The following is a 14382-nucleotide window of genomic DNA, read 5'->3' as shown; positions in this document are numbered from 1 at the left end:
AGTGGGAGCTCTGTAGCATTTCTAATATTATATGTGGACGACATATTATTGATTGGAAATGATATAGAATTTCTGGATAGCATAAAAGGATACTTGAATAAAAGTTTTTCAATGAAAGACCTCGGTGAAGCTGCTTATATATTGGGCATCAAGATCTATAGAGATAGATCAAGACGCTTAATTGGACTTTCACAAAGTACATACCTTGATAAAGTTTTGAAGAAGTTCAAAATGGATCAAGCAAAGAAAGGGTTCTTGCCTGTAATACAAGGTGTGAAATTGAGTCAGACTCAATGCCCGACCACTGCAGAAGATAGAGAGAAAATGAAAGAAGTTCCCTATGCTTCAGCCATAGGCTCTATCATGTATGCAATGCTGTGTACCAGACCTGATGTGTGCCTTGCTATTAGTTTAGCAGGGAGGTACCAAAGTAATCCAGGAGTGGATCACTGGACAACGGTCAAGAACATCCTGAGATACCTAAAAAGGACTTAGGATATATTTCTCGTTTATGGAGGTGACAAAGAGCTAGTCGTAAATGGTTACGTCGATGCAAGCTTTGACACTGATCCGGACGATTCTAAATCGCAAACCGGATACGTGTTTATATTGAACGGTGGAGCTGTCAGTTGGTGCAGTTCTAAACAAAGCGTCGTGGCGGGATCTACATGTGAAGCGGAGTACATAGCTGCTTCGGAAGCAGCAAATGAAGGAGTCTGGATGAAGGAGTTCATATCCGATCTAGGTGTCATACCTAGTGCATCGGGTCCAATGAAAATCTTTTGTGACAATACTGGTGCAATTGCCTTGGCAAAGGAATCCAGATTTCACAAGAGAACCAAGCACATCAAGAGACGCTTCAATTCCATCCGGGACCAAGTCCAGGTGGGAGACATAGAGATTTGCAAGATACATACGGATCTGAATGTTGCAGACCCGTTGACTAAGCCTCTTCCACGAGCAAAACATGATCAGCACCAAGGCTCCATGGGTGTTAGAATCATTACTGTGTAATCTAGATTATTGACTCTAGTGCAAGTGGGAGACTGAAGGAAATATGCCCTAGAGGCAATAATAAAGTTATTATTTATTTCCTCATATCATGATAAATGTTTATTATTCATGCTAGAATTGTATTACCCGGAAACATAATACATGTGTGAATACATAGACAAACATAGTGTCACTAGTATGCCTCTACTTGACTAGCTCGTGAATCAAAGATGGTTAAGTTTCCTAACCATAGACATGAGTTGTCATTTGATTAACAGGGATCACATCATTAGGAGAATGATGTGATTGACTTGACCCATTCCGTTAGCTTAGCACTTGATCGTTTAGTATGTTGCTATTGCTTTCTTCATGACTTATACATGTTCCTATGACTATGAGATTATGTAACTCCCGCTTACCGGAGGAACACTTTGTGTGCTACCAAACGTCACAACGTAGCTGGGTGATTATAAAGGTGCTCTACAGGTGTCTCCGAAGGTACTTGTTGAGTTGACGTATTTCGAGATTAGGATTTGTCACTTTGATTGTCGGAAAGGTATCTCTGGGCCCTCTCGGTAATGCACATCACTATAAGCCTTGCAAGCAATGTAGCTAATGAGTTAGTTACGGGATGATGCATTACGTAACGAGTAAAGAGACTTGCCGTTAACGAGATTGAACTAGGTATTGAGATACCGACGATCGAATCTCGGGCAAGTAACATACCGATGACAAAGGGAACAACATATGTTGTTATGCGGTTTGACCGATAAAGATCTTCGTAGAATATGTGGGAGCCAATATGAGCATCCAGGTTCCGCTATTGGTTATTGACCGGAGACGTGTCTCGGTCATGTCTACATAGTTCTCGAACCCGTAGGTTCCGCACGTTTAAAGTTAGATGACGGTTATATTATGAGTTTATGTGTTTTGATGTACCGAAGGTAGTTCGGAGTCCCGGATGTGATCATGGACATGACGAGGAGTCTCGAAATGGTCGAGACATAAAGATCGATATATTGGACGACTATATTTGGACACCGGAATGGTTCCGGGTGAGATTGGGACAATACCGGAGCTCCGGGAGGTTATCGGAACTCCCCGGGAGGTATATGGGCCTTAATGGGCTTTAGTGGAAAGGAGGGGAAAGGAGCAAGGGAGGGCCCCCCCCAAGCCCAATCCGAATTGGGAAGGGGGGCGGCCCCCCTTTCCTTCCTCCCTCCTTCCTCTTCCTTCCCTCTCCTTCTCCAAATAGGAAAAGGAGGAGTCCTACTCCTGGTGGGAGTAGGACTCCCCCCTTGGGCGCGCCTCCTCCTCTTGGCAGGCCCCCTCCTCCACTCCTTTATATACGGGGGAGGGGGGCACCCCATAGACACAACAATTGATGCCTTGGATCTCTTAGTCGTGTGCGGTGCCCCCCTCCACCATAGTCCACCTCGATAATATCGTAGCGATGCTTAGGCGAAGCCCTGCGTCGGTAGAACATCATCATCGTCACCACGCCGTCGTGCTGACGGAACTCTCCCGCAAAGCTCGACTGGATAGGAGTTTGAGGGACGTCATCGAGCTGAACGTGTGCTGAACTCAGAGGTGTCGTGCGTTCGGTACTTGATCGGTCGGATCGTGAAGACGTACGACTACATCAACCGCGTTGTGCTAACACTTCCGCTTTCAGTCTACAAGGGTACGTGGACAACACTCTCCCCTCTCGTTGCTATGCATCACCATGATCTTGCGTGTGCGTAGGAATTTTTTTGAAATTACTACGTTCCCCAACACTCTCATGTTCTACTTCTCCTTGATGATGGCAGCGGGTGCGGACGTGCTGGCTGCTGCCTCATCGATCTCCGTGTAGCTGGCTTCTTTCTCCGTCGGCAGGGCATGGTTTCGCGGACGTTGGCGACTGTTGGAGGCATGGGAGGAGCGGTACGACACGGTGTCGTCCATGATAGCCATGATGCTTGTGCCGTCGTGCTTCACCACGTGCTGGCTTGAAGCGGTGAGTTGTTGAACGACGCAACGCTTGGAGCTTCTTCCTCCATGAGCTGGTCTGCAGCGGCCTAGAGCGTCGTGGGAGGTGGAGCAGATAGTTGCCTGGCTCAACGGGCCACCCAACCGGCTTTTGTGCCAGAGAACTCCTCACCCCGCTCGCTGGATGCCATGAAGATTGTGGAGAAAATGGTGTAAGGTGGAGATGCGAGAGGAGTGTGGTGTCATTTTTGCCCTACGTCTAGCATCGTTTAAATAGCAGGCAGAAGGCCGGAGCCAACCGGTGTTGTGTTTAATGATGGGCGGCTCGCGAATGGACATGCGGCCAGAGTAGGTTTCTCAGCAGACACACGGGTTTAATGGAGGAAGACAGACATTCTGTAACCGTTTGAATACGACGAGGAGGCGTGTTCAGTCGGGCGTACAACGGGCGGCGATCTCTCGGCCGGTGCGCCGCTTCAATGTCAACAGTGAGAGGTCGCGTCCGTTCTGTGCCGTCGTTAATGCGGAGCGGCCGCTTTACAATGACATGAATGCGGGCAGTTGACGCCAGACGAAAACACATGCATGCTTGGGTTGGGGTTAATGGTTATTGAGATCAAGGACATAAAATTCCAGCATTTATAAAACTAAAAGAAGAGCCCGCCAGCTTGCCGTTGAACGGTGTATCGTTGTTTGATACACCCTGTATAACTTTATAAACGCCTTATATTTAGTTACGGAAAGTGATCTTTGACCGCGATGCCTGTTGAAGAATGAGCCGACGACTCATAGGCCGTGGCTTGGTTAAGCAAACGGAACCCACCGGAGCTGTAGCAAAACCGAGTCTTAATTGGGCGATTAACACCGCTTATGGACCCAGACCTGGGTGATTTATCCATGATCAGGATGAAGCTTGGATGGACTGATGTTAAAGAATCAGTGGATGAGCTGTGGTTAGGAATGAAATGTCACTCTAACCCAGAGCTAGCTAGTTTTCCCCGTAATGCGTTGAGGTGCAACAATTGACTGGACATCTAGAGATAAGCACGTTTTCCGATCATGCTGCACGAGCGGGTATGAAATAAAGCTAGCCAGAGGACATTACCTCAAAATTAAGAACGAAACGCATTTGTCCGGCGGGGAGTTCAGGGACATCTCTGTTTTATTTGTAGGTGCATGACAGATCGGATCCTCGTCGCGTGAACGGGTTTCATCAGACGAATAATCTAGCTGGGAGGCATCCGTTGGTCCATCTCATCGTTGGTACCCCTGGCCACGAACCCAATTTCGCCACTTGCGACAGTGCAAGTGCAAGTGAACAAACTTTTAGTGCCACGGCCCTCAACGTCGGACTTGACGACGCAGAATCGACCATCAAATCTGGATCCAGTGACTTTTCAGCCCTCTGCTGGGAAATTCTCCTGTGGCGTGACCAACCTGCCCGAGTAGAACCCACCGATGGATCCTAGTTGGCAGTTGGCACCCACGAAGTCGCCCGCTGGGCTGTGACGGCGGGAGCGATGGATGGTGGCCACTGACGTCGTACTACAACATGTGCCATGTCGCACAGCACAAACCACCATATCGTGCACGACCTAAAAAATCCTCGGCTGATTAGGTCCCTCCCGGCTGCTGCTTATGTTTTCACAATCATGCGCATTAATTCCCTTCCCTCATCGTCGTTGCTACTCCTAATCTTTATCGCCTCCCTATAAAAGCACGGCTTCTCAGGGGGGAAGGAGTGCGAGAACCACTAGTGCCAGTTTAAACCAGCTAGCTTCTTCCCCTTGCCCAACAAGCTCTCGCCATAGCCAAGAAGAGAAAGCCTGTGGCACATTGTTCCTCGGTCAGATCAAACCTTATCGTCTTCGCTGCTTTCGCATCTCGTGGCTTCCAATAGCATACCGCGCGCGCTGGGTTCGGAAGATCGCCGCTGCCGTCGGCACCGCGCGCACGCGCAGGCGCAGGCGGAGGCGCAGCAGTCAAACAAGTTGCACGGCGGGGAGCTGAGTTAGCTTTGGAGAGTAGCGGCCCGGCACTACTTAGCCAGGTACGTAGTAGTAGCACGGTACAACCTGCCCGAGTAATTTCATGGTGATGCCGGCCGCCGCTTTATTTATGGGGTTACGGGATGCGATGGACGGGGACGTGAACGACCCACGGTGAAAGGATCGGGTGCTTTGCTTGTCGCTTACGCGCTGATATTGGCCTCTGCTGCCTGCTGCGATCCAGAGGATTTGTTCCATCTACCTGCGCCGCCGTCCTCTCTCTTGTCCGCTTGCTCCATCAACATCGTCGAGGCTAGTTAAGTGCTACCGTACGGCATGTACTCTTCACCCACTAGACTACTGTGTAATTAGCTGTCCTCAACTAGCGCTCACGGTCTGTATCGGCTTGTGCGTAATACTGTAGTACTATTGTATAGTATTTAGCTAGGGAATAGTACTGGTTTGACTTACACTGCCCCTCTGTTCCATGATAATGTCGTGTATAGATTTTCTAAAAGTCAAACCTCATGAAATTTGATCAATTTTACGGAGAAAACATTTACATCTAGAATGCCAATTATATACATTAAATTCACCAGAAGATGTAATTTCATAGTATATTTGATATTGTAAATATAAATAGTTTTCCTTATAAATTGTCCCATGTTTTATTAACTTACCAAAACAAAAACATAATTTCTTTGATAAGTCATTAATTATCATCAAATAAGTGCCTATATCTATATCTCTATATCTCTATATACTACTTAAAAAGAACGCAAGTTCCCATTTCACCTCTCTTTCGTCCAACTTTCCCTTATATACGTCCCACTCTTTTCTTTTCCTCGTTGATTTTACCTCTCATCTCCAATTATTCCTCACATCCATTCTTTCTAAAATGGAATCAATTGTTTCATGTTTTATTAACTTACCAAAATAAAAATATTTTTTGGCAAGTCATTAAATTCTTATCAATTAAGTGTTTAACAATAAAATGATAGGTAAATCATGACGATTACATACGAAAACTTTGTGAGATTTTAGCGCATCAATATAATGATAGACGTGCAGTCACGGGCTAATCAAATACAATGTTTATACTCCCGTTGCAACGCACGGGCAATTGTCTAGTAGAAATAACATTTTGGAGGACCTGCTGGTTGAGCAACGGTAATTTGCCTAGAAAATTGTGGAAATAGGACAGGGAGAAGAATTTAGAGTTTTAGGATAGGGTATCAGGTATCTGTTAGAGATGCCCTAAGGCTGCCTCTAAAGCAGGCATAGATGCCGCCTCCATATGTTGTGCAAAACTGTCACCAAAGATAGAAAAAAAAATAGTCACCTCTAAGCTTAGAGCCTGCCTTCTATGAATAGAATATCAATATCTTAACATATGAGCACATACAAGTGGAAAGTTTTGCAGGCAAAATGGTGAGATTAAGGTTTAGAGTATAAAACAAAATGACCTATATATAGCTTTAGGGTTGCCTCTCCATCAATATTTTCCTGGTAAACGGGAGGGCCTGGATCTGGGCCCGGGGAGCAGGCAGACACGGCTGCCGGGGAACCGCGCGCTTTGAGCGCCTTTGACTCACCACCTTTCTGCTTCCACTCTGTCTTCCAACAATAGGTAGTACGAGCACCCGTTTTTTTTTTCCTTCCACCAATTCATCTCCCCTTTTCTTTTTTTTTTTGCGGAAAAATTCATCTCCCCCTTTCAACTATACAATATATATACACTCACCATCTACCTAGGCCTACCTCTATATATACAGCCAGTGCGCCCCTTGTAGCCACCACACCTCCATCGACCCTCCATTGTGATAGCCTCCATTGTTTGGTTGCTATCTACTCCTATCGCCACTACTCTCATCCTTTACACAACACATCTCCTTTTTTTGGCTTTTGCTGGGGTTTTCACAGCACGTCTCGTTCCTGAACTAATTCTCAAGACCAACAGGTAAATCCATAAAATGGATGGGAAGCAAGCATTTGCATGCATGCATGGATGCCATCAATCCATGGTGGTGCCCATGCTTCTTTGGTGCCATCTGTTTGCTGGTTCTTTTAGTAGTTCGTGGTGGTCTCGAGAAAGTGATGAGGTTTTTTCGATACCTTTAGCCGTGTCATTCTGTCGGTTTCTCTTGCTCGGTGTTGCATGGCTCTCATGCCATGCGGCCAAGAAAGAGTACGTGTACGCTAACGCTATGAATTGGAGTTGCTAGCCTAGAAATGAATTACTAGGAAGAATCGTTAGGGTAGCCGCAAGGTGTTGTCAGCTGGGAAGGGATTCCCGGTGACATCTAGGGAGGGTACACCCAATCCGGTAATGCACGGAAGCACCGGTTTACTATAGTCGACCGACTGTGACCGGCGTCTCTGTAGTTAACTGGGTAGTTTCTTAACGAAAAAAAGAAGAAAAAAAAACTTGTTTAGTTTCGACAGTACAGCTAGTTAGTCTGCTAGCTGTATATCGCAAACATCACAGTGATCATTCTCGCCACAAGTCAAAAACCTTATCGCATCCATATAGTACATGTTGCATCGTGTCCGACTGGACGGTCCGACCGTAGCTGGCCATGAGTAAACGTTCAGTTTCCACACGGGTCTCCCGATTCTTCTTTTTTGAGGGTAAGGGTCTCCCGATTCTAAGGGCCGCCTTTTTAAGCACTCCTGGCTTGGACTCTGGTGCGTATCATATTCATACGTAGTACACATGCGTACCTGCCTCTCCCTGTCGCCGGCAAGCAAAAAGGTACTTATTCCACCCTACTGTCGCCGTAGTGCTGTACTACCATAGAACAAGATCGCGAAGATCTTCTCGATCGGGCCGTATGGATTGCGGAGGAGGAGGCAGTGTCAAAGTTTGACAAGGAGAAACAGGCAAGTTTCTCCTCGGCTGACGGCGACGGGCGTTGGCGGTACACCGTACCGAACCTTCGCGATGTATGGCAACCGCGGCCAGCGCCGAGCTGTCACGGTCGCCGGCCGGCGGCGTGCTCTGCCGCTCAACTGGCAGGCACCACCAGCTCCCGCGCGCGCGTGCAGAAAAGGAGTCGCTAGCTTTGGAGCTTTCCCACCAGGGCCAAGCTAAGCTAGTAGCTCTATAAATCCAGCACCTCTCGCACCGAGCCTAGCTGCAACCTGACTCCGATACACTGCGAGCTAGGGCGCACCGAGAAATCGATCCGGTTGTCCTGTTGTTAGGCGAGCGAGAACAGTTTACGATTCACACACTAGTCCAGGTAAGAATATACTGGTAGGATTTAGGATCGATATGGCAAGCGTGGCCATACGGGAATGCCCAGCCGTGCTCCGGCCGAATTGGTGTATCTGGTATTGCCATACTTGATTATGTCCTTCTGGTTCATTATTATGTTCCAGCAGCGGTGCATATTTTGCTAACTGGAGCACTACTGTGTGTACATGATTCTGCAGGTTTCTCGATCGGTATGGAGTTGAGCAACAAAGACGTCCAAATCCAAATGGGCAGCCAGCTAGGCGAGCAGTCGTCCAGAGAAGGTCTCCCGTCGCTGCTCATCCAGGTTCCATCGCGGACTATCGCCGGCTTCGACTGCGTCGGCCGGGACGCCGTCTCCCCCGCCGCCCTGAACGAGCGGAACAACAAGGACACTGTCATTAGCATCCAGGCGCCGGCGACCCCACCAGCAGCTGCCCCTGTGCGCGCGTACGACGACACGCAGATACCCTACTCCCTTTCCCTCAGCATGCCGGCGTCGCCGTCGGGGCTCCACTTCTCGCAGTTCAGGGCGGCGTCCGTGCGCCGCAACGAGGCGCGCGCGGCGGTGGCGCCCTCCGACGCCAAGCAGGCGGAGGCGCAATCTCCGCGGCTGCTGCAGCAGACGCGGTTCCACTCGCAGCCGATCCTCCACGCGTCCCAGATCAACGACGGGACGCGGAGGGCCGACAGCACGCGCGACAAGCGGTTCGATCCGTTCAAGACCTTCTCCGGCCGCCTCGAGCGGCAGCTCTCCAACCTGCGCGGCCGGCCGCTGGACCCCATGGACCTCGGCTCCCACCATTCCAAGATCTCCGAGGAGACCGACCAGGTTCCCGGCACCGACCGCTACTTCGACGCCCTGGAAGGCCCCGAGCTCGACACCCTCAGGGTAAGTAAGCAACGGTTTGCCTTGAACTGTGTCAGTGACCTTCAGCTGTGAGGCTAACGGTTGGGTCTTTCCTTTTCTGTTGCGTGTGGTTGTTCAGGCCACGGAGGTACCGGTGCTGCCCAACGACGAGAAGTGGCCGTTCCTGCTGCGGTTCCCGATCAGCGCCTTCGGGATGGTCCTCGGCGTGAGCAGCCAGGCGATTCTGTGGAAGACGCTGGCGTCGGCGCCGCCGACGGCGTTCCTGCACGTGAGCCTCGTGGTGGCCCACGCGCTGTGGTACATCTCGCTGGCGCTGATGGGCCTCGTGTCCTGCATCTACCTGCTCAAGATCGTCTTCTACTTCGAGGCGGTCCGGCGCGAGTTCTACCACCCTATACGCGCCAACTTCTTCTTCGCGCCGTGGATCGCCTGCCTCTTCCTGGTGCAGGGCGCCCCGCGGGAGCTGGCCGAGGTGCACCACGGCGTCTGGTACATGCTCATGGCGCCCATCTTCTGCCTCGAGCTCAAGATCTACGGCCAGTGGATGTCCGGTGGCCAGCGTCGGCTGTCCAAGGTGGCCAACCCGTCCAACCACCTCTCCATCGTCGGCAACTTTGTCGGCGCGCTGCTGGGGGCCAAAATGGGCATCCGCGAGGGCCCCATCTTCTTCTTCGCCATCGGGCTTGCGCACTACATTGTCCTGTTCGTCACCCTCTACCAGCGGCTCCCCACCAACGTCACGCTTCCCAAGGAGCTCCACCCGGTCTTCTTCCTCTTCGTTGCGGCGCCCAGTGTCGCCTCCATGGCCTGGGCCAAGATCAACGGCGAGTTCGACAACGGCGCCCGGATAGCCTACTTCATTGCGCTCTTCCTGTACATGTCACTGGTACGTAACCAACAGACTCTACTTGTTCCCACATAAACCTGATGGCGTCGTTCCTCTGTATTTATATGGTATCTGTAGGGATTCTGATTTGTGTCTGTGATGAGCAGGCCGTGCGGATCAACTTCTTCAGAGGGTTCCGGTTCTCGCTGGCGTGGTGGGCGTACACGTTCCCGATGACCGGCGCCTCGATCGCGACCATAACGTACGCGACGGAGGTGACCAACGTGCTGACGCGGACGCTGTCGATCGGCCTCTCGGGCATTGCCACCGTCACGGTAGCCGGCCTGCTGGTGACCACCATGTTCCACGCCTTCGTGCTCAGGGACCTCTTCCCCAACGACGTCTCCATCGCCATCACCCGGAGGAAGCCCAAGTTCAGCAAGATCCTTGCGCACTTCCGCTCCTCCAGCTCCGACATGAAGGAGCTCGTGCTCTCCGTCTCCAAGTCGCCCAACACCGACTCCGATTCCTCGCTCACAGACACCGATCCGTCCGTCACCAAAGGCAAAGCCGAGCCGTAGAGCCACACCCCGCGCGCTCTCTCGCGCATACCTAGCTGTACATAATTCTTTTCAGTCTCTTGGACAAGATGAGCTTAAGAGCAGAATGGAAGCATGCAGCTGGTCGGCGTGAGTGCACATACTGCCGTGGAAAGCATGGATATATCCTTGGAGCAATTTTTGTGGTGATGAGGGTATAATGTGAGGCACGTAGGTCGATCCATCTGTGTATAGGTCTACGGACATGTATAACAGAAATAAACCAACAAACATTGTCTGGACCTTGCAGAATTGGTCGAATGATTCAGCATAGCCTGGGTTCATACCAAATCTAACTCCGTATCCACCGCGCCCTCCGGTAACGGCACGCGTCAAACGCGGCGTCGTGGGAGAGATCGTGGGCAATTTTTTAATCAAGAAAGGCGTAACGTTCGCCTCTCCTCTTTATAAGCAGAGGAAACAGGGCCGTTCCCCCACCTTCGCCATTTGCGGTTCCTTCCTCAGAAAGCTCCGCCGCTCCCCTCCGCTTTCCAAGCCGAAAGAGAGCAGCGCTCCGCCGCCCGTCGCCGCCGTCGCCACCAACGCCTCCGCGCTCCCCGCCGCCTCCGCCATGGCTCCGAAGACCGGGAAGAGCGCGAAGTCGACCGAGGCGCTGCGCAAGGAGCGAGCGCTTTTCCCCCCCGAGCTCACCCCGAAGGCGCTGCGGGAGGAGTTCTATCTCTTCTGGTCGACGGAGACGCGGGCGCATCCGCGCACGCCGGTGCTCTCCGCCGAGGCTTCTACCTCGAAGCGGTGCCCAAAAGGGTACCATTTCTTCCCAGTGTTCTTCTACTGCGGGCTCTGCCCGCCCTTTTCTGATTTCTTCTGCGACGTCATGAATACATACGGGCTCCATCTCCTTGACTTCACCCCCAACGCCGTTCTGACAATGGCGGTTTTCGCGCATCTTTGCGAGAACTTCGTCGGAATCCACCCCAACGTTGCCCTTTTCCGCCATTATTTCATTCCCCGGGTCGAGAAAGGAGAGCCCTTGTCGGGCGGGGTCTCCTGGATCTCAAGGGTCGGCAAGAAGGAGGTGTATCTGGAGGGGGAGCTCCGCAGCAAATGGGACGAGTGGAGGGCTGAGTGGTGTTGGATTGTCGACGCAGATCCGCAGCCCTTCACCACTTTGCGCCAGACCCGAGTGGTGCGCGGCGGCGACTGGACTTTCTTCGTCGCCGCATCCACTCGGATTCTGCGGCTCAGACTTGCCGGGCTCACAGTCGGGGCCGTTGGCGCGGACTTTCTTCGTCGCCGCATCGCCCCTCTGCAGGAGAGGGGGAGGCCCGCCTGGCTGTTTGGCGGCCCGACGGATATCATGAGGCTACGTCCAGGCCTCAACTTCAACTTCACAGTTCTGGAGCTTGACGGGATCCTCAAGGAGCTATTCAAGCACGACGCCAACCATCCGGAGTGGTTCAGGCTGCCGCAGGGCGTCATCCCACTGTGCAACAACTCCCAGCTTGATCGCATCCGTGCAATGATGCCGGAGTGCGACTTGCACGGGATTATCCCAACTTGGAAGGAGCCCGCTGACGACGTCATACGGCAATTCTTCGACAGCCTGGTGGAGGTAGCAGTCCGCGCCGACGAGCAGAGGCTCCTCACCCGCGACACCACCGACGATGAGATGCGGTACATCGCCACCAGGGCCGAAGAGGCAGCGGCAGCCGCCGCCGCGGGTGAGTTTGGCTTCATGTTGGAGGAGGCAGAGGCGGCCGAGGCGGCAAGCCTTGCCGACCGAGAGGACCTTGGCGGGGAGGTCGCTGGCGAGGAGGAGCCCGAAGCCGAGGCAAGCGAGCCTGCCGGGGGCGCAAGTGGCCAGCCGGGGCCTTGTCTTCTCAGTTAAGACACTTTGTTCTTGAATGGCACAAATAGGAATGGCGGAGGATCTTGCCGGGAAGGACAAGGCCCCGGCAAGAGGAGCTTGCCGGGAAGGCCAACCAAGGCATTTCAAGAGACTTGTCGCGACGCGCCGCGCGTCCCGGCAAGACCCGGCGAGCGACAAGCTTGCGGGTGCGACAAGACGGCGACCGCGGCAAGGCGCTTGCCGCGGCAGAGCCACCACTCTGCGCCCACGCTCCAGCGCATCCGACGACGTGTCGCCGCAGGATCATTCCAGGCGCACGTGGCGGGTAGCTGTGCAGCCAAGCGGTGCGAGGTGGCGAGTGGAGATGACGAGAAGGCCATCGTGGCGATCGGTGGCGCCCCTAACGGTCGTTTCCTGCACTGTTTGGGCGACCAGACGGGCATTAAATGCCCTTGTCCCCTGCCGTCAGAGTTAGGTAGGGGGCACTGTAGATAGCGATTGTACCAACCCCTTTTTTTACTTTTTTACCCCTTCTGCGTTGCCACCTGTCGGTGACCCCTTTAGCCTATAAAAAGGAGGCCCATGCGCACGTAGAGGGGGTTCGACTCATTCGAAACTACAACATACCCACGCTCTCGAGGAAGAACAGAATAGAAACACAAAACAGCAGTAGGAGTTTTATCTCTCCGGAGAGCTCCGAAGCTGGGTAAAATCCCTCGCGTGCTTCGCCTCGATCTGCTCTTCGTGCGCCCTCTGCTCCCTGCCGGACCGAAAAGGGGCCCTGCCCATAGGTGTTCGTTTCCCACGACATCTTGAACGTTTGTTAAATTATGATCTAAATTCTAGTACCGTATTGGACTAGACATAGTACATACGGCGTGGGCCTTTGCGTTGGTACCAACGCATACGAGTACAACTCATTTACTTGTCCTCCAAGGACTCTCATGTATTGCCTGATGGGGTTATGTACCTAGGGTAGGGTCATGGACCTGATCCAAGTAACTTACCCCAGGACATCCTTAGAAGAGGTCGCCTTCCAGTCGACCAACGAGGATTCACTCGACTGACCTGAAGGACTCGACCACGAAGACTCACTCGACCACCAGGAGGTCAAGAGGCACTCTGCACTGCAACGGCCTGTAATCAAGTAGACTTTATGATAGTAAAGGCACTTTATGTGGGGCGTTACCAGTGACGCCCCAGACTTAACTCACCTTAAACCCTCTCCTACGTGGGCTGGCTGGGGTCCTGGCGCACTCTATATAAGCCACCCCCCTCCACAGGCAGAAGGGTTCGGCACCTTGTAGTTCATATACTCATAATCCACTCGACCGCCTCCGGGCTCCGAGACGTAGGGCTGTTACTTCTTCCGAGAAGGGCCTGAACTCGTACATCCTTTGTGCTTACAACCTCTCCATAGCTAGGACCTTGCCTCTCCATACCTACCCCCCACTCTACTGTCAGGCTTAGAACCACGACAGTTGGCGCCCACCGTGGGGCAGGTGTTTTAGCGATTTTGTGGAGAAGTTGCGATTCTTCCGAGTACTTTCATCATGGTGTCTGCTGGAGTTTTGGTCGAGGGTCAAGAGATCCGTCTCGGCACTCTCACCTTCATCGCCGACGACTCCGCATGGCTCCAGGAGGCTCCACTCGACGTAGATGCGCTCCCCGTCCGCGGTGCGACGCATTTTCGCGCATGTGTCCGCGGCATTCTGCTGCGGCAACCGTCGACCCAGTATCGGTCGGCTCCTCCATCGTCCACCCTCCCGGTCTCCCGCCAGCGCAAGCGCTCGGGCCGGTCGAGGCTTCAGCGATGGGTGAGGCACGCGGTGGCTCGCCAATCGGCCACCACCCAAGTTGCGGCAATCGAGCCCGACGAACCTCTCTACGGCTTGTTCGACCTGTCGACTGGCTCCGTAGAGACTGCATCCGAGTGCGGTAGCAGTGATCCAGCGGCGGAAATCTTGATGGTCGATGGACCCCACAGTCCCCCTGGCTTCGCCCATGGTGGTGGAGCAGGTGACGGCGGCGACCCTGCACGAGGCTACGAAGAGTACCAGCCCGAGCCACTCGACTCTCTGCAAAG

General features: G+C 52.7%; 1 protein-coding gene across 4 annotated transcripts; it reads left to right on the top strand.

Annotated features, from left to right (window-relative positions):
- Window positions 1–4722: 4722 nt before the first annotated feature.
- Window positions 4723–10780, top strand: LOC123070169 (S-type anion channel SLAH2). 4 transcript variants are annotated; one of them, XM_044493210.1, is made up of 4 exons: window positions 4723–5014; window positions 8391–9082; window positions 9180–9947; window positions 10055–10779. In XM_044493210.1, the coding sequence occupies exons 2-4, from the start codon at window positions 8405–8407 to the stop codon at window positions 10466–10468; spliced, it is 1860 nt and encodes a 619-aa protein (XP_044349145.1). In that variant the 5' UTR covers window positions 4723–5014; window positions 8391–8404; the 3' UTR covers window positions 10469–10779. The 4 variants fall into 4 exon arrangements, with proteins under 4 accessions (XP_044349145.1, XP_044349147.1, XP_044349146.1 ...); XM_044493212.1 differs by lacking the exon at window positions 4723–5014 and adding an exon at window positions 7020–7707 and having other exon boundaries at window positions 10055–10780; XM_044493211.1 differs by lacking the exon at window positions 4723–5014 and adding an exon at window positions 7728–8197 and having other exon boundaries at window positions 10055–10780.
- The last annotated feature ends 3602 nt before the right edge of the window (window positions 10781–14382 follow it).

The sequence above is a fragment of the Triticum aestivum genome, chromosome 3B (assembly GCF_018294505.1).
Source record: "Triticum aestivum cultivar Chinese Spring chromosome 3B, IWGSC CS RefSeq v2.1, whole genome shotgun sequence".
In the NCBI taxonomy this organism is placed as follows: domain Eukaryota; kingdom Viridiplantae; phylum Streptophyta; class Magnoliopsida; order Poales; family Poaceae; genus Triticum; species Triticum aestivum.
Note: the sequence above shows the minus strand (reverse complement) of the source record. Positions and strands in the feature narration are given on the sequence as shown.